The sequence below is a fragment of the Plasmopara halstedii genome, assembly GCF_900000015.1.
Source record: "Plasmopara halstedii genome assembly, contig: Scaffold_650, whole genome shotgun sequence".
NCBI lineage: Eukaryota > Oomycota > Peronosporomycetes > Peronosporales > Peronosporaceae > Plasmopara > Plasmopara halstedii.
The window spans coordinates 367,176-386,312 of NW_020187567.1; the positions used below are offsets into that span (position 1 = coordinate 367,176).

Below are 19,137 nucleotides of genomic sequence, written 5' to 3' on the forward strand. Positions count from 1 at the left end.
TTGCATGATGCTTTTTGAGTCGCCAGGATGTGGCAAATCGCTGTGTCAACTGGATAATCGCCTTGTGTACCGTGGGTCTTTACTCCATCCATGATGCAGGCGCTGCCATTAACGACGATGATAAATATGTACTCATTTTTCTGCTGTAGAAAATCAGGGAAGCAAAGCGATGCTCTTGATCTGGTTGTATGGGTCACATGCACAGACAACTGCTTGAATAAAGTACACATATTCTCATTGTCATGTAAATGTACGCTAGGAAACCTGGCAGTACGGTGGACCAACCAATGGCCCAGACCGAAATGGACCGCTTACATATATAAGCGTTCGCCGTTACCATCAACAAGCTAGGCTTGCCTACGTTCTACGTGGTTGACAAAATACTAGACATCAACAGTTTATGCCATAATGGTAGGGTGGCTGTAAGTAAGACCATGTCACCGCATTTGAGCTGGGGTGCAAGTAGAGCCTTGACCTTCGAGTGCCAGCAACACTGAGTGGTCTTAAAGTTCTGTTGATGTATTTTGTTTTTGAATGCCAAGCCCTGAAGACTTGCAGTAAGCTTTTGTGACTGCTAGAGAAGAAAAAAGAGGAGAAGAGAAGGGAAAGATATCAGCGCTTTTCTTTGGGCGTCAGCCCGCAAAGTCTGGCCACAATAATTTATAAATCAAGTAACGACACGTGCTTCTGATCCTCCATGATGACAAGTTGGGATAAAAATGAGAAAGAGCACGTTGATGTTGCGGTTTTTTGGCTTGAGATCGCGATGTAATATACTACCCTATTATCATATTACGCTCTTGCTAGATTTAAAAGTGACATCCGTTTAGGAACAAGCCAAAAAAAGTCATACGAAGCATATCTGTTCACTGTATGAATAATATACTTTACATGCTGCGTGAAAGATCTGTGCAGCCGTTGCGAAAGACATAAGGCCAGCGACGAAACGGATTGATTTCTTTAACTTTATTGTCATCATAATGTATTGTATCGCCTTTGCCCTGGCCAAGATTGTACCTGGTGACCAACACAGCAATCGAACTTATGACCACTCCTTTATGTCGAGGCACCTTCTCGATCAAAGGATCTGATGATGTGGTAGCGAACGGCGACAAGTTAGAACGACTCCATTCACGAGCGATGATCGAGAGACATATGCCTTCTTTAAAATCGAGCTTTTATGACCCCAGCTTTCTTACAAGACCATTTTGCAACATTTTGACGGATGAAGCAAGGAAAAAAGTTAATCACGAATTCCACTGACGTTCAGGATCTAACTTGGTAAATGTATGGGTGACAAATATTTTCTGGCCCTGAAAGTAGACCAACCAAGGCGTGTGAGTGCCCCACATTGAATGACGCCATGAGGGTTTGAGCCTTTGTACTCGAATCCAGTCAACGTCCATAGCACTGAGGTAGTGCAAGTTGTAAACAAAATACTAAAAGTTATAGACAGTTTGAGCTCTATGGAGGCTGTACAAGACGAGGGTATTCGAATATGCTTTCGTGCTTACCTTACAAACTATAACAACTTGGAAGCCTCAAGACGTAATTCGAAAATCATGATCAATCGGCAGGTCTCCCTGCAACAGAATTAAATGTATATCAACACAAACCTAATAAGGGTTGTATATGCGATAGACATATCGTTTACAAACGGTACTTTAAGGCTGTATTTCATTTTAAGAAAAAGTATTTTAACTAAGTGATCACTTCAAAACGATCGTCACTTATGACGCTAGACGATTCACTAATACGCACACCACCCTGTTCTGGACCATTATTTTCCATATAAACACGACCGGTACTGACGAAACCGAGGACGTTAAGCAAATCTGCCTGCTCTGCAATGGATTTGTCTAAATCTTTGAACGCCGACGAAAGGTCCGACATACGAGGGGCACTGCTCGTATCGCTCATCATGCTTGAATTGCGCTTGGTTACATCCAGAGCGTCCTGTGCCCGTTGCGAAATCTCCCGTAGGCGAGTAGCCAAATCATTGTCACGACCTTCTTGAGATCCACGACGGTCTACCGATGCACACTTGAGGCTATTGTAGTTGCTGCTGCTGGCTCGATTGGGCTCCAGCAGCTCGGACTCACCGGTTTCCCATGGAAAATCGTACTCGTGGCTGTCAAAATCATCGTACGATTCCAAAACATCTGTGTTAAGTCGAGACCGTCGCTTTTCACGCTGCATGCGAACGGATAGTGGACTGAGAGGCACTTCGTCGGCATTGGACATATTTATTGTTGATCCGATATGTAACGAAGTACGATCCGAGTGCTTGCTTTCTGCAAGCTTTTGCATCGGGTTGTGACTTGGGCTACGATTCTGGCCAGACAAATTACCATTTTGTGTCGGAGAATGGTCTCCGTTGTCCATCGAGCTCAAGTTGTCGGTTGACAAGAATGATGGATTTAAACGTGCATTGCAGCTCGCTGTCTGGTTTTTCATATCGTGACGTGCAGAAGCAACACAGCTTTTGCAAAACAGCACATATTCCGGACGACTAAGCGATGGCGTAGGCACATCAAAGCTAGCGCTGTTGAACGCTTTAGCGCGACTTGACACTTCACAATCCTTGCACATATTCTCTCCGCAAGCACTACATCGGGAACGTTGTCGAACAAGAGAGAACTTTCGATGGCAAATGTAGCAGAATTTCCGGTCAACCCTAAGAGAGGCACGTGGTCAAGAAACAAGCAAAAAAACACATTTAAACGTTTTCACGTACCCTGCAATCATGCGCTGAAACCTTTGGCCTTCCACCTGTCGAGCCATGTATTTAGCTTCTTCCACCTTGTTTAGGTTGGAAACTATTGATGTAAAGGTTTCGTGAATGAATTGAATGAGTTTACTAGATGAGTGGTCATTCATACTTATAGAACCCTGCCATAACACGTTGGAAGCATCATTGTCTGTGTTGTCTTTAAATAACAACACAGCCGACATCTTACAACGTAAAAAGCCAAGCGGAATTTCCAAAGATGTGTTCTCAGGTATGTCAACTGATTGCATGACCACGTAGCCAATGTTGGTTTTACTAACATCCACTGTCGTGCCCGTACTTCTAAGATAGCAGACATCCCGATTTTTTCCAAATATTCCAGACGAGCGAGTTGCAAGCCAATTAAGACCGAGATAATGATGTGGCTTTTCATCTGTCTTGGTCTCTATTGCATTAAGCACGACAGCGTCTAGCGCATTTTCAATGAGAAATGTAGAATTACTACGAAAATCTGTGGTATTGTCCGAGTAAAGCGCGTTTAAGCAATGACCAACTGACATTTGCACCTTGCCCATGCACCGAAATTCGATCTCTCGATGGCTATTACGATCACGAGAGTCACTTCGTCGACTATAAGTGCGAATCCCCGTGTCTCGAAACTGGCGTTGCGAGTTCGAGAGTTTCCATCCGTTGGTACCGTCTTCATAGCTCATAGCCCACTTGGCCTTTTGAACAGCTTCAATGGACAAATGATCAGCTAAGTTTTTATAATTTACATGCTGCTCGGGTGAGCATGACACAATTGGAAAGTTGTCATGAGTAAGTGGAAAGCATGGATGATGATTACTTGATGACGTATGACGCCGCATTGATGCCCGCGCATTGTGGCTGCGTGAGTTGTTCATATATTAGGTGGGAACCAAGTCAACGTATCACGCGGTGCACGGTACCATGTATTGTACAGTTAGGTAGCTGCCTGCACAGATTGTCGTCTGATCGCTCTAAAGTCTACACCGTAACCTATCCTGTGAGCTGTATTCTGGATTGTACAGTTCACACATGTCTACATCACTCACTTGTTCTTTGTCACATTTGCATATAGATATTTTACAACAAAAATTATGAAGATTTAGCCTTGAAAATGGTTTTATTTCAGTTATGATTATTAAGAGGTTTCTAATTTTTTATTTTTTAAGCAAATAACTACTAAGTTCGATAGCAGTAGTAGATTTTACGTAAGATAATTTACTTGCCAAATTTAAGAAATTCATTAGACCACTTGGTAATTTTCTAAGTAGCATAGGACAAAAGGTGTGTTACATCATACTTCAATATTAAGTGTCATATGTACGTGTGAGGAACCTCAAGTGTTATAAAACATGAACATTGCGTTCATGTTTTGGAATTCACTTCTAGTCTGCTCTTTAGTTTCTATAGATGTTTAATTCAGCAATTCTGCCAGGTTTTGCGGTAGTCAGACTTCGAAGTGTGACTTAAGAATTTTATAAGGTAGCAAATGGGCATTTCTGCAATTTATCAAGCGTATAGTGGCATGGCATCGGATTACTCAGTCGAATATAAATATCTATGATCATAGCTAAGTAGTCCTCACAATGTTTTTTACCATATGATGAGCCTTGCAACAAAATATGAAAATACTCTATACGAACATTGAGGTCAATCATTAAGGCAAAAGACATGCGATTGCGCAACTTCAACGTATTTCGTAGGGTATTAGCTAATAAGTTTATATGGCTCTGCTCCTCTACGTAGCCGTGGCATTTTTAAATGTAAATGATCCTTTCTGTCAACACTTAACTTTATAAATTGATTTATACATGAATTATTATTACCAACTTTATAAACTCGCAGCTTCTATCAATTGTGCGCTGCTTATTCGTCACTTCACATTTCTCAAAAGGAATAATACAATGGTTTTACTGAAAATCTTCAGACTTCACTGCAAAATTCAATTGATGGCATGCAGCAAATGAAAATTGTCAATCGTGTTGCTTGTGAATTCGCTCTTGTTACACTGTGGTATTATTTATATACACCTTACCCTTTTGTGCAATTGTACAAAATACACTTTTGTCTAACTTTACAATAACACAGAACTCTTTTGTAGAATTGTACAAAGTCAAAGGTACCAAAGTATTGGTACTAACATAGAAGAATTTGTAGATAGTTTATATTTCGTAAAAGTTCCTGAAGAGATGAAAAATTGACTACATAATTATAAGTTTCGCTTAAGGTAGAGCGTACGCCTATCTTCAGTGGTCTTCTTGAGTCGAAGCTTTCTATGTACAAAGTGCCGATTAACCCGTTCCATATGGTAGCACCTACCGTAGATCCGACTCCGAGTCGTAATGGACCGAATTCTCTACGAAGATGAAACAGGAGTTATTCGATCAACTGTTCCAGTGAAACTCGATATGGTCGTAAACCCCACGTTGCAGCGGGGCTGCCGTAGCTCGTTGCTTAGAAGAAGCTAAGCTAAGGTCACCGACCTTACGTTTTATTAAAGAACCAATACATGTGTAGCGAGCCACAACCCGCTACTTCTAAGTACTAAAGCCTTACCAAGGCAAACGAACAATTCAGTTCAAAAACGAAACTGAATCTAATTGTTTAGTTGCGGCAGAGCTGGGTGTCCCATACGAGCGTGCCACAGCCCCCACTTACTATCAGCTCCCGAGTATTGCACCGATCGTGCCTCCAATTGCTGATAATCCAGTGTGTAAGCTCTCGCATTTCCTGTCCCGGTTACCAAAGCATAGTTCTTCTCCCAAATGGTTTACGAAGCATAGTGAAACTCTACGCTTATTCCACGTTCGGCAAGCTTTCCCATCGCTTTTCAAGTCCAGGAATAACCACACTGTCATCATCGATATGCTTCCTCCGTCTTAGCCAGTAAACTTCACTGTTCCAGCTCCTTCGAAACACAATTTCTTGCGGTCTCAATCGTTAGCTTGACGATGGCTTCAAGTCGCTTGAAGTCGATCAAGTCACTTAAGTGGGGGTCATGCGTGACGTCGCACCATTGTCAAACAGCCAGCATGCTGATTGCTCCTCTCCCACAGCAAGAATCCGCATCATTACCGCTGGAACGGTTTCTGGAACAGGTTTTAACTGGGCAGTTCCGTCTCATATGACCAGTCTGGTCTCAATTAAAGCACTTGCACCGAAACCCGCCGTCTTTGCATGGCACGTAATTATTGCGACCACTTCATTGTCTGCCCTTGATCCGTCCATCATTGCCTGTGGCGCGAAACGCTTTCTCACTTGCTTCATTCTTCTGTAGCCTGTCTGACTCCTTCAAACAGCTTCTCCTTAACTTCAGTCAGAGTGATGTCCTTGGCGATGTCCACGATAGAAAAAATCATCTTATAATTGCCGGCAAGCTGCTCATAAGTATCACTAGCTGTCTTGATTTATCCATCGCTCTCCTGTCGTTTGGAGATTCACGACAAGCTCGGCGAACGCGTCCAGATGTTCCACAATTCGAGTACCACTTTCAATCTTAAGCTCACGAAGGCGACGTGTCACCGTGACACGGTTGTGCAGAGTAAAACGATTGTAGAAATCGCGGAGTGTTCCATATGCCCCCAAGGCACGAGAAGCAGACCAAATCTTGGTCTGGTGATGAATTTCGACGCCCTGGTCAATTATACCCATTGTCTTGGCGTCATTCACGAGCCACGTCTCCGTAATGTCGCTCTCATCCTTTGTGCCCTTAACGTCCGTCAGAAGCCCATTTCGTGCGAGGGCCACCCTCATGTTGAACTCCCAATGGTAGAAGTTACCATCTCCTAGGATTGCTTCGGTGCGCTTGGTAGTTATGGTGGTGAAGGTGTGGTGAAGCAAGGCTTTGTTTGCGGCTGTTTACCTGTTGAGAAGATGACAAAAACCGAGGTGAATGTATCTAGGTTCCTATTCGCTACTCTGTGCTATCTATAAGCCTGTCTTTCTAGATCGTTCTAATGGCTTCTTATCGTACCCTTATTAATCTAGATCAATGAACGACTACCATTGCCCGTAATCTGCATCTGTAATCAAGATAGTAATTGTAAACATGACCGTAGTCCTTGTGACGTCATCCGCATCCATTCAGCAATGCAAACTAAACACCTCTACAGATCCGTTACCCTTTCTGAAAGATCATCGCGATGTCGTGAGATGAGACTCACCACGCGAGTAACATCCGGATAGAGCCAAGTGTCCTGCAAATACTGTGATTCCCGCAGCAAAATATCGCGCAACTTTGCACTTTTCCGTACAAAGGGGTAGTTTGAAGTCATGGACATGGACGACGTTTTTGTTCTGCGAAGCAAGATGTAATGTCAATGAGAGAAAGTAAATGTCTTAACCTTAACGCCGACTTTGTGTGTCAGAAAGATTTTTTGTCGCGAATTGCAAATTGATCAGATATCTTTTAAATTTATGTCGGATTTGTGCGACATAAATTTAAAATATCTGATCAATGATCAATTTTTTTTTTCTCTGAAATGTATAAACTGTAAGTCTTGGTCCAATTATACCACTAATTAAAGATCAGCGACATCGCCCTCGTAACGTGCGGCTGAGCGATCCGAAAACTGAGGTTTTGCTCGCACAATGAAAGCGCCACGATGATCAGGATTTGTAATGAACACGCATCCTGGAACGTTCATGGCAGCAGCAGCTTCACGCATAGCATTGGCCACTTTATTTTCCTGACGTTCAGCTAATTGCTGGGTGAAGATATCACCAGCACGGCCACTAGTAATGGCGAGTACTGTAGGTCCAGCACCACTTAGAAAGCAGCCATGTGCACCAGCTCCTAAAGCCGCTTTTATAAGCGGTTCGAGGTGGGGATATTGTGCGGCACCACGTTGCGGCTGGTGCAGCATATCCTGTGTGGCGTATCGCAACTCGTTTAGGTTGCCTGATCGAAAAGCGTTTACAAAGATAGCAGCGCGACCGATGTTAAACACAGCATCTTTGCGGGGCACTGTCGAAGGCAGGATCGCACGTGCCACGCTTGTCGGACCCGTCGAGTCGGGAATAAACACGACGCATTGTAGACCATCTGGAATTTGTACACGCGAAGAGTACCAGCGGTCATCAGCAAATATACCAAGCTGCAAGCCTCCGTAGATGGCGGGCGCCACATTGTCAGGATGTCCTTCAATTGACGAGGCCTAATTAGATTAAACAAGAACCAATGTTAGTATAAACATCGTTACGATACCATTTAGGCTTATTCACCAGCTGTAAAAGTTCTTCTTGACCGTGCACAGGCAGACGCATCCCTGCAAGTGCAAGGCCTGCAATAAGACCACCTACGATGCCAGCCGAGCTACTTCCTAGTCCGCGTGCAAAGGGAATGCGATTTTTGCAGTGAATTTTAAGATGGCGTGGCATCTCTTCACCTGAAGCCTTGTAGGCGGCCTTAAGGCCTACAATTACTAGGTTGCTTTCATCTGTTGGTAGCTCCTTAGCGCCCTCACCCTCGTTCGTAAGCGTAATGCGGCGCACATTAGACGTATCACCCTCCTTTAGAGCCACAATTTCTACTGAGATTTCAGTCCAGATATCCAACGCCATACCTATTGTATCAAATCCCGGACCCATGTTGGCCGTTGTAGCCGGAACGCGTACCACTACAGACGTGAGCTTTCGACGCTCCAAATTCGTAGATAATGCCGCTGCCTTGGCTTCAGCTAGTGCCACATCACGACGTTGAGCTGTCACACGCTTCATAGTTTTGCTGCGTGATCCCACATAGTAGGCCAATGCAGCGCCGGCCGTCACCGCTGCAACTTGTGTGGCTACTGAGTTGGTTCCCGTCATTATTTTAATGAATAAATACCCTAATGATAACAGATTATTGGTTGAAAATAATCATCTTCTAATATTTGCCTTATGATCTGACTTATAACAAGTAAGCAATAGGAAGCTGACGAGGTGCGTTCTGATCGAGGGAACTTGACTAGTTGCTGGCTGCTAAGCTGCAGCATAGAATTGACACAGACAGTTCGATAATTGCTCTCGTGCTTTTGCTGGTCATGTAGCCCCTGCTTTATATTTGTCTCGATCGCAATCTCACATTAGTTTCGATGTATAGCCATAGCATCGCGTCAGTCATGGATAGCAGCGATGATGACCTGATTCCCATCGCGTTACTACGTAAGAAAAAAAATTTGCCGATGCGGAATGAAAATGCTTTGAGTGTTGTAAAACATGAGATCCTTGAAGAAGACTCGGACTCGGATAGTATACCACTCATACAGCTAAAGAAAAATGCGGCAGCCAAGAAGAAAGCAGAAGAAAATCGCGTGAAAGCTAACACTATCACAAAAAAGGTTGTTGTCAAGAAAGAGACAGGTATGAAGCGAAAGCTTAGTAGTACTTCGTCTTCCTCTCCTGCAATTAAAAGCAGAAAAGTGAAAACAACCTTTTCGACATCAAATGGTAAATTGATAGTGAAGAAGGAAAAAACGAGTAGTGTACGCAAACTTAAGGTGCACTCTAAGGCTGAGCGACTGGATATGGCCATCAAAGCATTTCGTTGGTGGAATGCAGAGGAGCTACCAGAGGGCATCCAATGGCGCACTTTAGAGCACAACGGTGTCATGTTTCCGCCCCCGTACAAACCTCATCACGTGCCGTTACTGTACAATGGCAAGGAGATTGAGTTGACCCCCAGTCAAGAAGAAGTTGCTAGTTTTTACGCTGCTATTCCGAAAGACGGACCACAACTAGGCAATCCAAAAACAGCCAAGATTTTTAACAAGAACTTTTTTTTGGACTTCAAAAAAGTGTTGGGAAAGCAGCACGAAGTTAAGAAATTTGATGAATGTGACTTTTCACGCATTGCTACGCATTTAGAGAAGATGCGTGATGAAAAGAAAAATATGACGAAAGAAGAAAAACTACCGGAGAAAGAGAAGCGTGAAATGGAAGTATTTTCGAATGGCTTCGCTTTTGTTGATGGACATTTAGAAAAGGTAGGGAATTTTCGAATTGAGCCACCTGGTCTCTTTCGCGGCCGTGGTGAGCACCCGAAGACTGGTACATTGAAGGAGCGTGTGCTGCCAGAGGATGTGACTGTTAATGTGGGTATTTCAGATCGGGCACCCATTTGCAATGTTCCAGGCCACGCTTGGAAGCAAGTGATTCATCGCGATACAGTTTCGTGGCTGGCATATTGGAACGAAAATGTCATGGGCGGAATCAAGTACGTGTTTTTTGCAGCTAGCTCAAGCTTTAAGGGTAAATCAGATTTGGCCAAATACGAAAAAGCTCGACAGCTAAAAAATTGCATCAGTAAAATTCGTCGGGACTATACTAAGGGGCTCAAGGCTAAGGACATGTTTACAAAGCAGCGGTCAACTGCTATGTGGGTCATTGATATACTGGCGCTGCGTGTTGGTAACGAGAAGGGAGAGGACGAAGCTGACACTGTCGGTTGCTGCAGTTTGCGTGTGGAGCACATGTCATTTAAAGACGAAAATTGTGCACTTACGCTGTCTTTTCTCGGTAAGGACTCAATGCCTTACAACAACACTGTTGAATTAGCACAATATGGCGACGTCGGCAGACAAGTTTATAAAAATTTGCAACAATTTTGTGTTAAGAAGGGTAAGAATGAGGAGGTATTTCATGAGTTGTCTGTCACGGAGTTGAACAAACACTTGAGTTCTCTCATGCCTGGGCTAAGTGCCAAAGTGTTCCGTACGTTCAATGCCTCGTTCACGCTTGAAAAGGAGCTTCCTGGGCCATCAGGACAAGAATTGGATCCTCAGGGCATGTTGGAAGTAGCTCCGAAGGTTGTGTTATACAACGATGCTAATCGAAAGGTTGCAATATTATGTAATCACCAGCGTACTGCACCTAAATCTTTTGATACGACACTGGATAAGATGAATGCGCAGCTTGATCAGCTAAAAACTCAACTGAAGGATCTAAAGCAAATGCAAACATTGATTTTGAAAGGCAAGTCGAGCTGTATAAAGCTTAAAAAGGAAAAGCCCGCTCCTGACAAAGAAGAGGACGCTTTGGCGAAAAAGGCTCAGGCTCACCTTTTTCAAAGAATGCCCTCAGCTGATCAAGTTGCAAAGAAAATTGAAAGCTGGAAAAAAAAAATCAAAGCTTTGTCTCTTCGTCTTCAAGACAAGACAGACAACAAGGAAGTTGCGCTTGGCACATCCAAGCTTAATTACATGGACCCGCGCATCACCGTCGCATGGTGCAAACGGGTACGTCTAGCTACTAACACTACTCTTATGTTCGACCAACTTCACGTTTTTTGTGCAGAACGAAGTGCCGATTTCTTCAGTATTTTCCAAGACGCTGCGCGAGAAATTTGTCTGGGCTATGGATGTGGCTCCTGACTGGAAGTTCTGATTCAGTAACGGGTCGAGCTGTGGTAAATTTCTTTAAGATAAACGGTTTGCAGTTGAGTCCTCAATAAAGCCATCGTGAATCAAGCATAGATTCATGATTATTAGTCAGGCATACAGCTGCACTCAACAGTGAAAACTTTAGGACTGTAATTCGGCATCTCCGTCTTTATGCTTGGATTCCCACTCCTCACAGCTTTTCTTAAGCTTTTCCTTGAGTTCTGTATGTCCTCGTCGCTCAGCAAAATTCCATGCTTTGTTGCCAGTACGATCTTCAAGGCAAGGATTCGCACCTAAGCTCAGCAGCTTGGCTGCAGCGTCATCACGGCCATGATGCGCAGCCGCCATCAAAGCTGACGAGAGATCCGACTCAACTCGCTGAAAATTGACGTCCATGCCATTCTGAATAAGGCTGAAGACTGAGTGAAAATCTTCTTGACGAAAGGCATGATAAATAGCGGCATCCATCACTGAGCCAAGAACTTGTACATTGCGGTCCTTTACTGATAGCGACTTGCCACTTATGCTCGAACCAACCACATTCTTGCCGTTGCTATTACCGTTGGATGACTGGCTTGCCGGTGACACGTTTTTAAATTCACATTTGTCCTTTTGACCACATTTTGCACAATACTCACAATTGGTGCATCGCTTTGATGCCATTCGCTTGCACTTTCTGCACGGCGACCGCTCTCCATACTGCATATTGTGTCCATTCCCTCGGATTTTGTTTTCGAGAGAAGCACTTAAGGCTGCTTGGTTCACATTCGTGATCACGCCTTCATCAGCAAGCATCATATCTTCATCTTCATCATCCATGTAGTCCTCAAGTCCACTCTGATTGGGCTTGCTGAGACCAGTATCTCTTTGCAAAAATGATTTCGGTTGATACTGCAATACTGATGAAGGTGGGATACGTTGGCTACTAGTACTACTTTTCGAGGATGGAGCCGTGGAGGTCAATACGGTAGATTTATCTACAGCAACGGGTTTTCGAGACGGTATATCACTCGTCGAAGTGGAAGAAGATAAAGTTTCAGACGTGCAGGGGCGCTGAATCGATTTTTCAGCAGTGACTTTGGTGCTGCGAGAGTTATTGTCATTCATGTGATTGTTAACTGTTCGTCGAAAGTCACTGCGCCCATCGTTGACTGAAGAGGGCACGCCACAAGAGCTTTCAAAATGACGACGATAAATGTTAAGTCGACTCCATTCAGCGGCGTAATCTGAATATAAGATATTTTACACATCCGGCAAATATACACGACACAACGGGTTTCAGATAAAACCTACCTGGCCCCGCATTCTCAAGAATTGAAATTACTTTTACAAACGTTCCTGTGAGATACGAATTCTGCTTCCTTTGTGCGTCTGTCTGAATATTCACGTCAAGAATCTATTGAAACAGAAGCCCCAGCAAGCTAATCAGCAAAACCCACTATCCCAGATATATTGCGATGACATACCCGCAACAGTGCTCGCACTTGAGAAAACATTTCAATGCGCTTCTTTTCCATCGACATTCCCGATTCCCGTCGGCTGACGCCGTCCAGTAGCCACTCATTTAATATTTTTAGTCCACCCTCCGCGTAAAATCTGTCAATACATAGCAAAAAGAGTGAGAATTATTCCTTAATTTAGTTACTATAGAGTTAGCTTTCTTGTACACTTGGGAATCAGCATCGCTGAGTTGTGTTACGAGTAAGGCAAGGATCGCGCGATGTGATAGTGTATGAATGGATGGCATGAGCTTACACAGCACCTGCGTGCGTTCTGATCCAACGACTTCACCTTCTTCGTTCATAATGAAGCCTAGAACGCTCACGATGCTCATGGCGGCAGCATCTTCCCAAATACGCGTGCGCATGCCAATTAAACCCTCGAACGTCAATATAATTAAATCAAAAGTTCTGTAACACAATTGAGTTGTTGTAATTTACTATAATGGACACATCATCGCTACGCGAGTTTGCCTTGAAGAGGTTGCAAGAGGCTAGAGAGCATGGCACAGAACTAGCGACTTTAACAGCTGCACGTGCAGCCTCATCAATCTCCAAATCATTGCCTGTATCTTCGTCCTTTGTCTTCCGCGCTCAGGGCTCAGAGAAGCCAGAGTTCGAACAGCAGCCTTTATCTATGGAGAAGAAGCTTAGTTCTCTTAGTGAGTTTCCACAATGTATTGCTACAAGTAGAAATAAAAGAACTTATAGTGCAAGTGTTGTTTTTGCTGTTGTGATACTTTCTAGAAGCTGCTCATGATCTGCTGCGCGCGAGCTCGACGGGCACGAGCGGAGCAATGGATGAGATCACATCTAAACTCGATTTAATCAATGAGTCGCTAGCTTTTTCGATTGAAAATATTCAAGAAGGTTCTCATATGATGGCGCTTGTGAAACGCCAGCTAAAGGATAACGCTGATATGAAATGCCCTTCGCAAATTGAGTTTTATCAGCGTAATGAGCGCAGTACATTATCCGAGGGTAAGATAAGTCTTGAATAGTAAAGAATTTGATTTCCACATTTAATAGTTTTCGGTTTGCCGCATATATTATATATATTTCACAAAGTCACAGAAATTCTGAGATTTGTGTGTAGCATTCGCGAATTTGCAGACATCTGCTGTCTAATTTTGTATGACTAGCAGTCTATCTCGTTGAATGATTCAATCGCATTTCACAAGGGGTCGCGTCATGATGCCCCATGCCAAGCGATCTCGAAAAGCGAGTTCAACAACGAAAAACAAGCATCTGTCCGTGTAAGGAGAAATTTTTCGCCTGCAAAGGTGATGTTGTGTATCATTTTTCCAAAAATGCAAACGGAAATGAGCATCAAAAATTTTGGGCTGTCGGTTCATACTTTTTACCTTAAAAACTGCCGGTAAAGATGTATCAAAACTTCCATTGCAATACGCCTTCGTTTAAATTTTTTAAATATGTTAATCACGTTGTTCGGTAGGCGAACCGTGGCGATATAGTATAAATCTTTAGTCCGTTAATCATCGTGCACAGTAGCTTTCCGATACAGTCACACGACTTCAAATGACTGGCATAGATTTTAAGTCGTTTAGTTTATTACAGCGGACAAATGCTTGCTCAATCCTTTGTAAAACCTCTTTGTCAACCTCTATGAGGCCTCTTGCGTTACCAGTCTACAAAGTTGCTCCCATTCAGCAGCTTTGCAGTCCTGAATGCACACAGGATCAACTGATATGGCTTTCTGCTATAGCTAGGCTAGAGGTATTACAGTGTTGACCACTTAAGGCAAACTTATTGTCTTAAAGCAATTCATGAGAAGAATAATTTGCATGGACAGCTATCAGAACATGTATCCCGCCTGAATTCATGACAGTGTGTTCCTGCTTTGGATGGGCAATAAAATTGATGTTACAGATTAAGCGATTGTAATAAATCAGCTAAAATAGAAATTCCATCAATGTTACATAGTCTAGCGACAAGAAGACGAATTGGGCCACCATACTATTCCAAGGATGAGGTCACAGTTTGCATTCAAGTGAGGTGTAGTTCAAGAGAGAAAAGCTTTTCAGTTAAAGTGACATCATCCCTCAATTGAAACGGACAGAACTCAAAGATTCTAATTTTATAGATTATACAGCAATGTTCCGATGGTAGAATGTATGAAGCAGGCTTTCCTATCCTCGTTGCACTTGAATATTTTACGCGGAACTTGTGGCCATTCGGACATTAAGTGGTCGAAGGGGGTTTAGTTTCTGAGCTTTTTTGCGATTCGTAATGATTAAAGCTGTCAGCATGCTATTAGCATAAATTGCCTCATTGCCACCAGCCAAAACACCTTGTTGTCCATGCGATACAGACAAAAGTGATGCACCTCGTGGAAAGGCTCTTCCTGCTGCATCAGCGACCTCACTTAAATTTCCATTCAGCACACGGTCGTAGCTCATACCAATACTGACGTAACAGCCAATGACATCTGAGAGATTTAAGGTAGGAATAGACACTCGAACAGCATCACATAGTCCACGACGCGACCTAGAAGCCACACCTTGTGGAGAAAGAGTCATCATACGTAAGCGTTCGCCGGGGCAAACTTCAGCGCCTAACTGCAACGAAAGATCACAATCTGACGTCTCTGGTTGCAGCATCTGGTAGCGCGAACTAGTCCGCTTAAGGCCACGAGGCATTAGGCCACGTCGCTCTCGAGCTACTGGGTAATAGGCTGGAAGCAAACTCGATTCGAGATTGAATTTTTCCGGCCGTTGGACCAATTCGGCGAGCATGCCATGAGTTGCCTCGTTGATTGCTTCCAATGCTGGCTTGTCGTCTAATGTAGCCAACTCACGGCCAATTGCCTTCGTGACAACAAAGGTGGTACTAGTTGCATCATAGCACGTAAATAAAGCATGAGCAACCTCTACACTGGGGCAGCAAATCGCAAAACATGCTCCGTGCTTGGTCACACAACCGACGATGCCACCTTCAGAACACAATTGCGTCGCATAATCAGCTGCATGGCGAGATGAGCTGCCACCAACAACCGAGTACGAGCAGTCCACAACTTCGTTGATAGTCCGCGTTATTTCTTCTTCCTCTCCGACTTTGAGCTTGTTGTCCCCGCCTCCAACAACAGTCCACACAAAATCCGGGCTATCTTCAGGCTCTATTGCAAGCATTCTCATGCCATCAAATAGACATCTCCGTGCAGCATCGCGTGGAGTTTCTCGCTCTAAGTCAGCATTTAATATTGCATAAGATCCCTCTGGATCGAAGATTCCCCACAAACCAACAGAGGAACCATTAAACCCACTACTGCTATTTTGCTTGCTTCCATCACTTGCGCTCGAGCCTGAAACTGATGGCGTAGCCCCAACATAGACACCACCGCTGGAAGTGCCGCCCATGAAAAGAGTATCTGGAGCCGCTCGTGCCAGCGCTTCATACACTGTTGCACCACGATGGTGGTGTGAATACGAAACCAACATGAAGTGAGGATTCTGATCGCCTAAAGAGCTATTAAGCATTGAAAACGCCGACGTTACAGCAGCAAACGTATCAGGCTCGTAAGACACTGTACTTGCAACTTGAACGTCACATTTATAAGCGTTTTCTACGCGAGACACATTTGAACGACTTCCAGCAAATTGACTGGTACTTGCACTTAAATCATTGGCTACTGACGAACTGCGTGAGGACGCCCCAGCAGGCGAACGACTAGCCTCTCCATTTGGCATAAGATAACTTCGCGCTTGCAACGAGCAGCTAGTACAGAGTCGAGCTTGTGTCTCAGGCTGGGCTCCAGGCTGCAACGTCCATTTTCGGCTACACTGCCCACAAACTGCTTCACCGCAGGCTCGACAATGGTGCTTGGACTTTACGATCGAAAATGAGCACGTACATATTGCGCATTTATTACTTCGAGCCGGTTTCCACTGGTCTCTTGGCAGCACTGCAATGGAGCGAAATAGTGTGTTAAAGAGCAGCTCGCGAATCCCAATTAGTCGTTCCGTAAAATTGTGTATAATTTTGGCTCCTACCGAGCTTGTAAACTGTTTTTGAAAGTCAATAACCATCATGCAAGTGACTTCGTAGGTACCTGAGTTATCCCCTGTAGGTGACACTAAATAAACGCCTTTATTTATCACCGCACGCTTGCATTTAGCAACACTTGAGGGAATAATCACGTCTTCTCCAGCAAATCGACTGGCAAGTTCGTCTCCTTTAAATGATTCAACAGACCGAATATATCCATATCCACGCTTTTTTCCGTCAGCCATAGCTTCGATATTTGCGTACTCGACAAAAAAAAAATCTACTGGCTTGACAAAACGTCCAGCAAAACGACTCGCGTGCCACTTGACATGCAAATGCGGGAACGAATCACTAGGGTCTTCATCAATACTTGCAGTGTCATCATGATTATCACTAGCAGAAGTTGGGGCCAAAGAAGACGAAGAATTCAGTATTGTTTGTCCAGAATTTGCTGCATATGCCGGCGTACGATCAGGCAATTCTATTCGCTTGATCACTGCTGCATGTAAAAGACCTGGAAATAATTGTGACTCAATATCAAAGTAACTTCTTGAGTTACTCGGAATCAGATATTCCATGATTGTACCTAGATGGGCCTTTACCTCGCACGAGACGCGAAAGTAGAGTTTTGTCGAAGCATCTTCCTCGGACGGCAGAACTGCTGGCCTATAAACGTGAACATCTTGTGTTCGCCTAGCCAATTTCCACGAATATTTTCCGCATAATTTAGACACATCAATTGCTTCATGCGCCTTCTCTTCCAACCTCGATACAATGTTGGCCATGTCCTTTTGTACGGATGAAGACGCTGGTGAACTATCTGATGTGAGCTTGTTGTAGTTTGCAGACTGGTTGGAGCCGTTGCTTTCGACTTCTTGCGACCGCATACTATCCATGAGCTCGTCTACGTGCAATCTACCTTTCTGACCCCGACAAAGTGCCTTCTTGTCATCAATCACATCAGTACTGTCCTGCGTGTTTATGTTCTGATGATCGCTGTCTCGATTGATCCCTTGTGCGCTTGAATAACTGCCTAGAGAGAAAGTCATGTCGAAAGAACTAGGACGCATAGGCTCTACAGTGTCCACGCCATTTTGGTCCACGCCATCGAGGCGGAAGCGGTCCATTTCGGCACGAAGAGATTTGCAGTAGTCTTTCCAGCGCTATTGATACTCGTCGATGCTGTTGACGGACGTCTCCAGAAACGCAGGCGAGGAGACAGCAGCAGAAATTTCTTTTACTTGGTGCGTGATAAGAAGTAAGTCATAGGCAGGAAATATTATGCAGCATGACTTGAATAAAGTATACTATAGGTAAGCACGGTCCGACCCTGAATTGGTCGTCCAATTGTGACTTATTACGGTGCAGACAATTATAAGGCGACAGATTCGGTGTGTATACTTGCATCACTGCTTTTTCACCAAAAATGTACTATGTAAAAACAGTGTTACGGCATTGAGTACTATGTAGTTTGGGCATGCTAATCTCTAGTGTAAGCTACCACCTCATTACGAATACAATTTTACAAGCACATTGTTGACGCATTGTACTTGAGTCTACTAAATCTATAGTGTACAATCGCGTGGCGCAAGGAAAATCTATATGACTATCTTCGACGCGTTTGATAGATAGAAACGGTGTATATACATTATCCGAAGATCGCAGGAACTTTGGCCGAGAATTGCTTGTAAGCACAAAGACACGTTACGTGCGCTATTTAATGACGTGCTACTAACAAGATCAAACGATTTGTCGACCTTTGTCATTCTAGAAAAAGTAGCAGTTCTAACCGTAGCGTGTACAAGATGCAATTTCTATGACTCGCTCAACTATGGTTTTGATAAGTATAACGCCCAGTACAAAGAGCTACTGAATGATAGCATGCGCCTCCAAGGCAGAAAACTATTCCGTTCGTCATGTACTGTAAAGTCGTAACACCGTTTTTTTCATCATACGTATATTTGATCGCACTTTGTTGACCTTTCGTGATATCAGAAAGTATTGTCCTTTGACGTGACATCCGCTTCTTGTAATCTTCCAAGAAATATACACGTTTCTTTAAATTGCAATCACCTTCGAAAAATTTGTCCCGACCAAATATTTCGAGTAGAAAATATCGATTATAACATAATACTATTGCTATATTAGGCAATTTGATTGGAGAATAGCTTGAGCATGCAGGTTGCATAATCGCTGTCTTGCTCTTCGTAATAACGAGTATCAGGACCCGATTTTTGTCTCTGTAGAGAATCTTGCATTCGGTTTAGTTCAAGTTCTAATCACAGAAGATGAATTGTCGCGTTGCAGCGAAAGCTGTTGCAACTTAAGTCTATCGGCAGGCAACGAAAACGGATACAGTTGGAAAAATAAAGCGCTACATTAGTGAGATTGTTGATGATGTAGTTCCTGGTTTCTGAAGAGGTGAGTAAGCTCGTATCATTATCATGCAAGCATTAAGATTATGAAACATCACTTCGAGGCATCAAAGTTCCGTCAGCTTCGCACGAGACTCGTC

The 19,137-nt window shown here is 43.7% G+C and overlaps 8 protein-coding genes across 8 annotated transcripts; 3 read left to right on the plus strand and 5 right to left on the minus strand.

The window, feature by feature from the left end:
• Positions 1-4: 4 nt before the first annotated feature.
• On the plus strand, positions 5-376 carry PHALS_12734 (uncharacterized protein; the record flags this gene model as incomplete). Its single annotated transcript, XM_024728341.1, has 3 exons — positions 5-75; positions 150-186; positions 260-376. The coding sequence occupies 3 exons, from the start codon at positions 5-7 to the stop codon at positions 374-376; spliced, it is 225 nt and encodes a 74-aa protein (XP_024578828.1).
• A 1,325-nt stretch (positions 377-1,701) lies between these two features.
• On the minus strand, positions 1,702-3,636 carry PHALS_12735 (Zinc finger, RING/FYVE/PHD-type; the record flags this gene model as incomplete). Its single annotated transcript, XM_024728342.1, has 2 exons — positions 1,702-2,677; positions 2,738-3,636. The coding sequence occupies 2 exons, from the start codon at positions 3,634-3,636 to the stop codon at positions 1,702-1,704; spliced, it is 1,875 nt and encodes a 624-aa protein (XP_024578829.1).
• A 2,515-nt stretch (positions 3,637-6,151) lies between these two features.
• On the minus strand, positions 6,152-6,511 carry PHALS_12736 (uncharacterized protein; the record flags this gene model as incomplete). Its single annotated transcript, XM_024728343.1, has 1 exon — positions 6,152-6,511. One exon carries the CDS (start codon positions 6,509-6,511, stop codon positions 6,152-6,154), a length of 360 nt encoding a protein of 119 aa, XP_024578830.1.
• A 767-nt stretch (positions 6,512-7,278) lies between these two features.
• Positions 7,279-8,566, minus strand: PHALS_12737 (homoserine kinase; the record flags this gene model as incomplete). The annotated part of the gene is made up of 2 exons (XM_024728344.1): positions 7,279-7,914; positions 7,982-8,566. 2 exons carry the CDS (start codon positions 8,564-8,566, stop codon positions 7,279-7,281), a joined length of 1,221 nt encoding a protein of 406 aa, XP_024578831.1.
• A 293-nt stretch (positions 8,567-8,859) lies between these two features.
• PHALS_12738 (dna topoisomerase) lies at positions 8,860-11,122 on the plus strand (the record flags this gene model as incomplete). Its single annotated transcript, XM_024728345.1, has 2 exons — positions 8,860-10,974; positions 11,033-11,122. The coding sequence occupies 2 exons, from the start codon at positions 8,860-8,862 to the stop codon at positions 11,120-11,122; spliced, it is 2,205 nt and encodes a 734-aa protein (XP_024578832.1).
• A 137-nt stretch (positions 11,123-11,259) lies between these two features.
• Positions 11,260-12,985, minus strand: PHALS_12739 (yth domain containing 2; the record flags this gene model as incomplete). The annotated part of the gene is made up of 5 exons (XM_024728346.1): positions 11,260-11,870; positions 11,955-12,344; positions 12,412-12,514; positions 12,585-12,714; positions 12,786-12,985. The coding sequence occupies 5 exons, from the start codon at positions 12,983-12,985 to the stop codon at positions 11,260-11,262; spliced, it is 1,434 nt and encodes a 477-aa protein (XP_024578833.1).
• A 77-nt stretch (positions 12,986-13,062) lies between these two features.
• Positions 13,063-13,618, plus strand: PHALS_12740 (uncharacterized protein; the record flags this gene model as incomplete). Its single annotated transcript, XM_024728348.1, has 2 exons — positions 13,063-13,279; positions 13,365-13,618. The coding sequence occupies 2 exons, from the start codon at positions 13,063-13,065 to the stop codon at positions 13,616-13,618; spliced, it is 471 nt and encodes a 156-aa protein (XP_024578834.1).
• A 1,173-nt stretch (positions 13,619-14,791) lies between these two features.
• Positions 14,792-17,749, minus strand: PHALS_12741 (conserved hypothetical protein; the record flags this gene model as incomplete). Its single annotated transcript, XM_024728349.1, has 1 exon — positions 14,792-17,749. One exon carries the CDS (start codon positions 17,747-17,749, stop codon positions 14,792-14,794), a length of 2,958 nt encoding a protein of 985 aa, XP_024578835.1.
• Between the last annotated feature and the right edge of the window lie 1,388 nt (positions 17,750-19,137).